General features: G+C 44.0%; 1 protein-coding gene across 1 annotated transcript; it reads right to left on the bottom strand.

Annotated features, from left to right (window-relative positions):
- Nucleotides 1-8: 8 nt before the first annotated feature.
- Nucleotides 9-7674, bottom strand: LOC114798107 (olfactomedin-like protein 3B). Its single transcript, XM_028993527.1, has 3 exons — nt 7285-7674; nt 4251-4524; nt 9-1834 (listed from the first exon to the last, which is right to left on the bottom strand). The coding sequence occupies exons 1-3, from the start codon at nt 7402-7404 to the stop codon at nt 1068-1070; spliced, it is 1161 nt and encodes a 386-aa protein (XP_028849360.1). The 5' UTR covers nt 7405-7674; the 3' UTR covers nt 9-1067.
- Between the last annotated feature and the right edge of the window lie 4287 nt (nt 7675-11961).

Consider the following 11961-nt stretch of genomic DNA (forward strand, 5'->3'; position numbering starts at 1 on the left):
AACTTTAATAAATCAAAAGCTTTTTATTAGTGTTTTCTGAGAACATAAACCAATACTATAGAGTCTGAATGACAGGATGCCGCTACCATTGTCACTGACGTCCGTATATAGCAGTATTCTCTATGAGTGTCTGCAGGCATCAGCCCTAATGGATCAAAATTGAAAAATGATTGCGGTTAGCGTGATTCAATACAGAACGAAAGGTGACCTTAATAAAAGCTTTAATATTAGCTGCCTGTGGATTAAAAATGAAACAGTTATTCTTTCATTATCTGTTGCTGTTGGGATAGATATGCTGTGGCCTTTTGCAATCTGTGTGGTGACATCAGAAATTAAATCGAGCACATAATTAAGCAGTCAATGACAATCAGGCCATTTAAAAGCCATGTCACAGTTTGCCGACATGCCATTGACTTTGTGATCATGTGTGTATTAGTTAAAGAGTTGGCAATTTTGGGTTTCAGTGCAAATCATTCGTTTAAAGAGGACTTTTGAAATAAGGACATCTACCTGTGATTTTCTGTCATCGGTTTTAAATTACACACTCGCAGGATGGCTTTAGCAAAGGTGCTGAATCTGTTTTCATAGACAGAGTGCTACCTTGAACGCAGTTAAACCCACAGTTGTGGAGGAAGAACACATGTAATGTCAAGGACATTTTATTCTGCTGCAGAATTTTGATGGAAACCTATGGCGCAATCTCTAAATTACTTGCTAAATAAATGTAAAATGAGAGCAGAAAGCAGCCAGAATATCACATTTGATAATATTCACTGGTGCTAAAATAAGTGGTCGTTTTTATAAATAGAACAGACTGTTGGATTATTGTGAGACCTTTAGTGCTCTTCATTTGCACAAATAAGTATACATTCTGTAGTTATAAAAATGTAGTACTGTTAATTTAAGATAATTGACTTTAGTGGCAATACATTATGTGCTACATTAACCATTTTGACCTATGTTTGTTGCATGGTGACATTTGTCACAAATTATAATTTTAATAACATTGCATAGTCTGGATTTCAATGTCAAATTGAACGTTACTAAGCCAAGCAGTCATAGATTGGTCAGTTTACAAAGACACCTTTTTTCTTCATGGACAGTTTATATAGGATTTGATATCCATCGTCCCAGGCATAGAGCTGCTTTTCATGGGGGTTGTACTTGATGCTAGAGTGTGTCCCATATCGTCGGGGGAAATACAGCAAAGGAGCCTCTTCAGCATTTACCATATCATTCACATCAAACACACACTGTATTCGTGAACGACTGGGGGGTTTACTGTTGTACACCACGTACAGAGTGCCACAGACCATAAAAGCTGACTCAGCGTTTTCCCGAGGGCAGCTCGTGTCCCACATCTGCTCGATGTCCAGCGTGTTGGCATCCATGCGGGCGAGGCTGACCTTGTCTTTGGAGCCATACAAGGCCCACAGTCCCTCCTCGTCGGCGACCAGGTCTACAATTGTCTCTTGGTTCAGGGAGAAGACCGGGCTGTGGTCGTCCACTGGGAAAACCGCGCTGTCCGCCATCGAGTCGTTTTGCAGATCGTACTTCATCACACGCAGCTCGGATCCCTCAGTCACATAGTAAACTTGGCCGTTGTGCACGGTGTGGCCTGTACCATTCCAGAACACTGGCAGAGTAATGGCCCGCGGGTCCGAGGAGGAGGAGAGAGCGCGCACCGAGCTGAACTCGTACAGAGTGTCATCCGCGGTCCCATTGAAAGCATAGACTTTTGCCGTGACCGAATCTCTGGTCCACGTGCCTTTGGGGCTGCCCATGCGTTTCAGGATCTTCATGGCTTTTATGCTGAACACAAGATCCATACAACCTGAAAAGTTAAGCAAAAAAAACATCTCAATAAAAAATTAAACCTCTTTCAGTTGTTTGCATGGATTTGCTGACATCGTAAATTTGAAGTGACGCCATTCTGAGGACAAATATATACTGCCATACTGATAGATCATCACATAAAACAGACTTTCATTGCTTATTCGCTCATAACATTATGTAGCTTATTAAGTGAGAGGACAGTATCTCAGGATATGTGTGACTGTTATATTAGGTACATTAATGTTAGATTTTCTTTGTCAAGATACAATAAACTAGATCATGGGAAACAGGGGAAGTGGTGGCCTAGAAGGTGAGGAAACAGACCCATGATCAGAAGGTTGCCGGTTGAAGGTTCGAATCCCGAGCCACCAAGGTACCACTGAGGTGCCACTGAACAAAGCACCAGACCCTGCTTCCTGGGGGCCTTTCGTGGCTCAACCTTACGTAAGGAATCGGGAAGGGCCGGGGTCTGCACTCAGTTCCCCGGGACCGGCAATCGTGCCCAGCTCACGCTGGATGCCGGGAAGGCTGTAAACATCTTGCTGATTTTATTATGCCATTAAAAAATGCCACATGCCTTCAAATCATTTAGTAATCAATTAACACTAAGTGTTGAAATATATATGTATAAAATATATATATTTAAAGCAAATTTTATTAAAATTGTTCAGATGTGACAATTTAGGATCATTTAGATAGGATTTTAGGACATTTCTTCTAAATTGATAATGTATGAGAAAGTCATCAATAAGTCACCAAATGAGGGAAGATCGTTCAGAAGAGTGGCATCCATCCCTCCAGTGGAACAGACTGGAGAAACTGAGATTTTCTCACCTGTTTATACCTGACATATCTATTTCAGTGTAACATGAAAACAGGAAACTGATGTTCTCAATCGATGCAACTCATCCGACCTGATGCAACTGAAATGCTAATTATTTGAAACCTCCGAAGAATGACCGAGCAGGGATCAGCTAAAAACCATGTAGGACTGTAGCCCTCCGGGGTTTAATACTGAACCGAGACGGAGGCAGCCATCTTGAAATAATTTTCATTCAGCCCGCGGTACCAGACAACAATTCATCCATCACCTTCCTGCTTGTGCACTCAGCGCTGCGATGCGGTAAGTGTTACGTGATGGCATTTCCTTGATGGAAAAAATGCTGTTGCACTAACAAGCTTTGATGTTGTATTTGAGTGTGCAGACATTTATCTGTTCTTCGGCTGAATATCTTACATGAATTCAGCGTGGCCTAATCAAAGGGGAGAGGAGCAAGCAAGCTGGAAGCCGGTAAAATTGAGGTGGAGATGAAAAAGGAATGAATTCGCATGACCCCTCTGTTCCGCGCCTCTGAGGAATCCAAAGTTTTAATTAAGAGTTACTTTCCTTTCTCTTGAACGATTTCTAGCAACAAGTTTAAAAAAAAATCCCAGAAGTGAAGTGCACAAGGTCAGTGGCATCCCTGCTATCAAAATGAAAATGAAGGGGCGATCCACAAATGTATCTCTTTTTTTTATTTCCCTTGGGCAATAATTGGAAAACTATTCCCATCATTTCAGGGGACTTCCATGAGACTTTTAAATAAAACATTGCAGAATTATTTGCAATTGTGGTCTTTGTTTTAAAATAAAAGGCATGCATACGTGATAAAGCTGCCAAATAAATATATTCTGGGGTCCCTCCTCTGTCAGATAAGCCTAGTAGCCGGCATTAATCCGATTTCTAAACTGCACCATTCTTCCCTCTTCTTGCTATTCCTCCTGTCCTCCTCTGGAAAAATCTGGCAGGGATTAGTGGAGAAAAGGATCAAGGGGTGAAAAGGCAAACAAGCAAGAGAGCGAATATGTGGGTAGCGACGTCAAATTCAAACCGACTGTTTATAGTCACCTGATCTTGCTTTTCAATCTGGTTAAGTCATCTACAATCCTTCCAAGTCAACTGTGGAACAATGATGCTGATTTGTGGGAACTTTAACATCCTTTTTATCTGGCTAAAATTCCATACATCCTAAGTGCACAAATCTAGACGGTTCAAAGGAGCACATCTTCTTCCAACAAGACGGCACTAGTGTGAAATGCAAGAAAATGCAAGAACAACATTTCGTTTTGGAATGCAGTGTTAAATTAGATTTTTTCTTGCTGTGCACGCAGAAGCCATGAAATCTGGTTATGAATGCACTCCGTGTCTGTACCTTATTTTCCAGTAAAGTGGTTTTCCAGACGGATGACTGGCAACCTGGTATGATGCATAAATGAGGGCTAAATATAACCAGGCTTCGGCAGCCAAGCCTGTGTCAAGGATAAAAAGATCAAAAGGGAACATGCAGCATGTTCCTACTGAGTTCCTGTAATGTGATGTGTCTGTAATGTCTCCTCTCCTAATCGATTACTGTCCCACATTGATGTTTCCTCACCTCTCAACTCTCCAGTTTTCTTCATCTTGCCCATGGGCTTCTGCTCCACCATCTTGTCCTCGGCCTTGCTGCAGGGTGGCGGGGGGTTCTTTGTCTCAATGTAGTCCATCTCTCGCTCCATGCGCTCCACCTTCCCCCCCGCGCTGTCCAGCTCCTGGCGCAGCTTGTCATGGTCCCTGGCCAGCCGCTCCATCACGTCAGCCGCCTGCTGCCGGAACTCCTTCAGGTCGACGCCGTAACGGACCGCCTGCTCCTGCCACACTGAGATTCGTTCCTGTCATCAGGGGAGACGCGGCACCATGTTACATCAGAGGCTAAGACACCTGGAGCTGTTTATCCCTCGGGACCTGGAGAGGGCCGCCCACGTCAAAAACTTTGCAGAGTGGATCCCCTGATCCAGCTGGAGAGCATCAAGTGTCTAATCAGTGGACTCAACCTCAAGAAACGTGCCAGACCGGGCACAGCATGCTGGGAGAAAGTGTTCCATTCCCTAGCAAGTGTAGCATAATCATGCCACAGTTCATCAAGGTTGGAAAAGTAACAAGCCCCAGCCACCGAAGGCCTGTTGTCACTGGGAGTACAGTATTGGCTATGCGATAGAGAGGGGGGCTGAAAATGGGATTAATGGGATTCTCCCCTCTGTAACTCAGAGATTGGACAGGAATGAAAAGCCCATTCTTGAAGACATTTGCTTCAACAGCACTGTGAAGCAGCTGATGGGGCAGTGGTGGCCTAGCGGTTAAGGAAGCGGCCCTGTAATCAGAAGGTTGCAGGTTCGATTCCCGATCCGCCAAGGTGCCACTGAGGTGCCACTGAGCAAAGCACCGTCCCCACACACTGCTCCCCGGGCGCTTGTCATGGCTGCCCACTGCTCACTCAGGGTGATGGGTTAAATGCAGAGGACAAATTTCACTGTGTGCATCGTGTGCTGTGCTGCTGTGTATCACATGTGACAATCACTTCACTTTAAATTTAATTAAAATTGATCTGTCCCTGAGAGGAATAATAATGAAGGGAGTATTTCACAAAAAAAATTATACCTTGTGTATATTATATTTATTTTTATATAATCTACCTCACACAAAAAAAGGAACATGACTTCTGAATGTGCAATTCGCTGAAAATAAATTACTAAAGAATAATAATAATTGTGCCAAACCAGCCGTACAGATGTAACATATATCCCTTTTCCCAATCTTAAACTGGCCAGATTCTCAATTTGCCCAGTGCTCTATAGCACGACTCAATCTTGTGTGCTGGGAATCGACTGTGCGCTTTTAAAGAACCTGTATGTTGAAGCAACCAGGAAGCCAGAGGCAAAGACTGCAATTTCACGAGGTTTCACGCGATAGTGGCCAGGGAGAGACAGATGGTCTCTGAGGAAGGGGACTACACATGAAATTGATGCTAGCACACAGGCAATCTACAAAGATGATGACTTGAGTAAGTCTCAACAGAACAGATTGCACTTCACAGATCTTAGATGCTCCTTACAACAGCTTCGGTCAGTAGAATGAGGAGCAGCCTCTTTCGAAACATTTCAAACCAGCCGACTAAGGGCCATATTTCAATGCTTTTTCCCCATCATTGTACACTGTCCATAAAATATCTGGAGACTTGTTGCATGCCTTGTACCAATTCCTTAAAATAATAATGAATTGCTGCAAAATGACACTGCGCATTTACCTGCACAACTCTCTTGTTGGACATAAGCACCTTGCAGTCTCATTCAGCACTGGAAGGATCCTCCAGCCTCCTTTTATTTCTTTTATACATTTGATCAGCTTTATCCATTTGTCCTAGACAGTTAAAATATATGTGACTAGTTCATCTAGTCATTTGCTATGCCAAAATATGGCCCTGGTTTTTAAATCTTTTTCTGGCATTTACTTGCTATTTATATTCAACTGATTACATGGCTGGCTGAATAGCTAGAATAGATATTCAGATATTTTAAAAAAAACGTTTAAAAGCCCAATTGCTACTATCCACATGACTTAGCAGCACAAACCATTCCTGCAATCTGGCAAGAACTCTACACTGACTGGAAGAAAATAAAATCATAATGGATCTAATAGATATAAATTGAAAGGTAAAACATATAAATCTAAAAATATAAATATAAAAAGGATATAAATATAATTCGTATGCTAGTATTTTACAACAATATATCATTTAAATGTGCTTTTCTGAGATATGTGATTTCATTTCATATGATTAGCCTGCAATAAAAGGTTATGAGTTCCGCCGATAATTGTGTTTAACAGTCTCCATGAAAATCAACTTCTGTTTGCAGCAATGAAGCAATCGTGAACCTTGCAGTTTCTTCAAAGTCGATTACGCTGTGCAATCTCTTCGTAACCGAAAACACATTTTCAAAGCCCCGCTCCCTCACCTCAGCTGCTGAACCCCACAGAACAAGAAGCACCTCGAGTGGTTTCAATTCAGCGTCAAGAAAACAGCTGAGCTCGCGGAAGCAGCCCGCCCTGGGGGACCCTGTCTGCTGCCACACTGACTCAATGCCAGGGACAATGAGGAAAATCGTCCAGGGAAACAGAATCCAACCTCCTCATCACCCCCGATTGCTTTCTTTTACGCTGATCAGTGGTCCAAATGAGTGTCTGAGGAGGCGCAGTGGAGACCAGCGTGGAAAGGGTGTGGGAGTGGAGGCTGCCGAGAAGTGGCAGGCAGCACGCGGTGGCGTGTTCTGTTCTGGGGCTTCAGACACTTTGATTAGCAGGCCAGAGATTGCACTAATTGGACGTCCGCGGCTGGAACTAACTCTTGGCTTGGCACTCGTCACAGATTCACGGAAGGCCTGCAAGCCATTGTACCCCCCCACCCCTTGCTCCGTGCCACCCGCCCTCCCTGCCATTCCTCAAACGTCCACCCTCCTTCTATTCAGACTGACTCTACGGCCATTTCCCAAGTAAGTACTAACTTCAAAAGTCGATTGTTCAGATCTTACGGCTCGCTCAGTGTAATCTGCCTGGAAGGAAAGGATTCAGTAGACGTCTGAGTCGCTTCATCTTACCTCCATGGCTTGCATCCTGTTCTCCAGGTAGTTCATGAGGCCCTGGTAGTGGTACTGGGCCCAGGAGGGATGAAGCCTGGTGGAACTGATGAGGAGGAAGAGTGAGATGAAGACTCGCATGGCGCTGTGCTTTTGGGCCTCCGTAGCTGGAGAGAGTCGCTCCTACAGGATCCTCGTACTCCAGCTCAAACTTGCAGCTGGTGCTTCCTGCTGGATTCGGAACCTCTGACTGTGTGTGTGTGTGTGTGTGTGTGTGTGTGTGTGTGTGCGAATGTGGAAAGGGACTAAGGAGAGGGGCTGCTTCTGGAGTTTCAGGCTTGTTGGCTCTCTCACTTGGCTGGAATGTTTTTACAAACGGAGAAGGCGGAGTCCTTCATCCTGTGCAGAATGTTCTTCCCTAAAACACCAACCAGTAAATATCTGCAGAACTTCTTGTTATTATTTTGTTCATTATCTCCCCATTTCATAGATGAGCCTTCATTTGATTTATATACAAAGACTTATGCTGTGTTTCTGAAGAGATGATTCAGCTGGTTTTGCTGGTCACCTGGCATCTGACGTCGTTTGCATTTCTCTGGTTTATTATATTGTTTAATATATTTTTATTGAGATTCATGTGCAAATAATATACTTTGATTGCTTTCAAAATATAAAGGTGTATAATAGATGGTTTCACAATCCTACTTATTCAGCTCAAGGAATCTGATTCTACGACGAAGAAACACTCCAGCTGATTAATAAATCTTTTTCTGTTAATGATCAGACAGAAGCGGGGACCTCGGCAGACCTCAGCAACCCACACATGCTGCCTGGTTCATGAGACATATGGCTCCCTCCCACACACTTAAAAAAAAAATAGATCTGCCTCACACCATCCCAACTCTCATTCAGTAATCTGCGAATTCCTAAGACGGGTGGGGGGAGCGTGGGTGTCCAGGGTACGAGAGGGAGTTCGATTGATCTGATTATCTGGGCCCAGTCACTCGTTGGTAGCGTCTTTTTATAGTTGAGGCTCAAAATAGAGCAAAAGAAGCCGCTGAAAACTCAGTGTGCAGTCCTGCTTCCAAAGACCAAAAAATGGCCAGAGGAGACTAGCAAAAGTTTTCTGAGTGCTTTGTAATGATCACACGGCATTCTTACTGAGGCAAATGTCCTGTCTTGGCAGCCCAAAGCCTGAGGGACAAACATAGACTTCCATAATGGAGTGAATGAGAAAAAGAGACAATGAAGTGTCCACAGAGGCCTTTGGACAGGCTTATAAATATAGCAGCGGTCTCACAACAAGTAAAACAGCAAACTGTGAAACAGAAACGAAAGATGCAAACAGTATCTCTGGTTTTGTGACTAAATGTCTGTTGTGCAAAGAGAAGGTCACTGTGGTCTACGAGATAAATAAATGCCATAGGTTGATAAGATTAGGATATTAGAATATATGTCTTGCATTTAAAAGTAAAAAAAAAAAAAAAAGGATTATTAAAGGTTGCCTGTATTTCACCGATATGCCTAAACTCATTTGAACCCAACCCTTCTATCTTTATCCCCAAGTAGCGCAGTGACTGTAGTCATGGCAACACTGGCTGCTTTCTGTGGCTAACCCTTCATGTTGTGTCGAGGGTCTGAGCTTCAGCCCCTCCTCATTCACTGGCAAAACAATAGTAATTTTGACTAATGTCATGACACTGGTTGACAGAAATGGACAAACGCAAATTCATCAAATATTAAGATAATCTAATGGCTACCGCGGATTCACCAGCGTCTCACCAATGACGTTTAACTGTGGGTGCCTTTAATTTAGCTGCAATTCTACACCCATACACAAGATGGCAGCACACCCCAATAAGAGTGGCCATGGTCCGACCACTCATGCATCAATAAGGGCTCTCTGTTCATGAAGACGTGCTGTAAAATACCTCAGCCTCATATAAAATCCTGAGCTCACGCTTTCTCACATGGTGTCACTGCTCACTGGTGCGATATTTCAAAAACATAAATATGTACTGGCGCAATGATTTCAGAAATGTACCCAGTATGTATTTTTTTCTTTTTCAACATTGTGACAAATTTCTCACAGGACTGGTACACATATGCACACACAGCCAAAACATTAATGCCCAAGAAAATACTGTTTTACTCTGTAAATACTTAATGAGAGGGTCAGAAAACATGGCCACCTAGTTCCAATGCATATAAAAGAGCAGGCCATGCCAAAGCCCATAAATCCCTCTGGTAAATAGCTTTAATGCACCCGAGGCGCCAAATCACTTGACCTGTGCTGGCCTCGAGTGTTAGGGATCCTTCTGCCTGGCTGAGCAGAATGGATCAGCCCCCTTTTTTCTCTACTCAAACTCCTTCATTCTCGTTCTTTCGCCTCCCTCTCCTGTCAGCACAGGTGAAACTCAAAATCGAACCAGAACATATCTCTCGTTTTTCCTCTCCTTCTTTCAGACTGTTGATGCTCTGTGTCCTGCAAAAACCATTTGATCCATGCAGCATTTCTTTCCGATAAAGGATTTAATGGAAAAAAATTAATCAACGTACACAGTACCAGTACAACCCTTCACTTTCTAATCTCTGCAGTGCCTCTTACCACGGAATCCACTTTCCTCATTATCCAAATAGAATTAGTCTTAATAATACTACTTGCTTTATTACAGTGAGTAACACACACACCACGTTGCTAAAGAAGACTCTGATCATGTAACTAATATACTTCGAGTGAAGATTTACGAAGGTACGTTCATATTCCAGGGAAGTGTAGTTTATGGATCTGGCTTTTATAATTCATTACGGATCAGAGCTCTGAAAGGACAGCTACCACAGGAGTTGGAAATTTTTGACAAAGGTCCATTCATCACGAGAGAAAAAGAGAAAGGTCCACGTCCAGCCAAGCAGCTTGGCCCCTGGAAATAAAGACGTGGTATTCGAGCACACCACTGGAGCCCCGGCCAACAGCCGTGACTGCAACCGAAGCCCTCGCTCCCGCTCGCCCCCCCCATGCCGCCACGGCCACGTCCCGTCAGGAGCAATGTCATCGGCCTCGCCGCCGCTCCTCTCCCGGCTGCGGGGTAAAAAAAAAAGAAAAATAAACTCTGTGGTGCCGGACTGAGTGGATGTGCTGGACCTCACTCGTGGCCTGCACACTTCACTTACAGCGGCGGCGCACAGTGGCAGCTCAGAGCGAGCCAGGAGCCCGGCGCGGACCACACAGCCGAGGGCAGGCCCGCGACACAAGCAGCCCCACACAGCCCAGTCGGGCCGTTTCTGTGTACGTCTGTGTTAGAGGATGTGTGTTTTATGGCAGGGCCTGACTATGCATGTCTGTGTGTGTGTGCTTTTACGGAATGACACGCGAGTGTGTGTTTGCAGCCTTTTTTTTTTTTTTTTTTTGGCAGGATAAGCCTACATGAGGCATTCACGGGCAAAAAGGTAGGTTCCCGCTGGTACAACTTCACTCTCTCTGGGGCTAAGTGCAATGCTAGACACTAAGCATGGGGCTCCTTCACTGGTGTAAAGGTGTATTCAGGACTTAAACAAATACATAAATTAAGAAAGAAATACTTTTTGATGTGCAATTATTTCTGTCGGCTAGACTACTTGCTCATTCTGGATGATTTAAACACGGTTCCATTAATATGCAAATATCATTAAAGACCGTGTCTTTTTTTCTGTCTATTTTGGTAAATCCTGAGGAAGCAGCTGACCTCATGATAGCAACAAAGCCCCACGCGTAGCACCAGTTCAAGAACAGTGCCCTCCATAACTCTCACTTTCCCTCTCCTTCTTTCCAGCATGGGGGAGGGCCCTTAGCAGTAGGTGTACCTGCGCTTGCAATTATTCCTCACACCACTAATTATAGCCCAACTCCCTTCTCCCGCGCCAGCTTCTCAACATGTCGCCTCACGCTCCGAGCACAAACACTGGCTCGCTCCACGGCGGGTCCTCCAACCTTGACTCACTCTGCTGGAATCCTTCCGAGACCCATCACTGGATGCTACTTCCTTGTCAGATGGCTATGAGAAAGTTTCATGTGATGTTGTTGTTAGTTAGCCATGAAAAAAATGGCCCAAAAAGACACCCAATCAATCAAACCGTGATTCATCTTAATCCGAGAAAAAGAGCCAACCAGCGATCATGGCCAACTGGGTACATGCGGTTGTGTACATAATTGTCGCTGGATTTTCTCATCATGAGAACCTATGCCAAAGGCAGTGATGTTCTGACAGGAAGCCCACATGCCTCAAGCTGCAGAACTTTGTCGGAGGTAGAAGTTGAAGTGTGGAAAATTTTATCCAGTCGTGTTACAACCAGTGATCAGAAATCACTGAAAAGGTGAGACAGTCGACCGGGTTCAAGTGAACCTTTTCCAGTGAGATAAGAATTAATAAACCCATCCAAAACAGGAAAACCATTCAAGACGTCTAGACAATTGACCATTCAAGACAATTCTCACTTTCTGAGGCTTGTTTTACTTGTTAAATCTATTAGCGACACAATGCTGGAATGGTTAACATTTGGTCTAACAACATACATGTGCTGAACTTGAGATGGACTCTCCTGAACTCTCATTGCAGCCTAGCATATTTTGTAAATGCTAATCGTTGGGAACAATTAACAAAAATGTACGTCTTAAAATAATAAGAACAAGAATATACTTCCTGCATGGGACACAGATGGGAA

The sequence above is a fragment of the Denticeps clupeoides genome, chromosome 10, assembly GCF_900700375.1.
Source record: "Denticeps clupeoides chromosome 10, fDenClu1.1, whole genome shotgun sequence".
Taxonomy (NCBI): domain Eukaryota; kingdom Metazoa; phylum Chordata; class Actinopteri; order Clupeiformes; family Denticipitidae; genus Denticeps; species Denticeps clupeoides.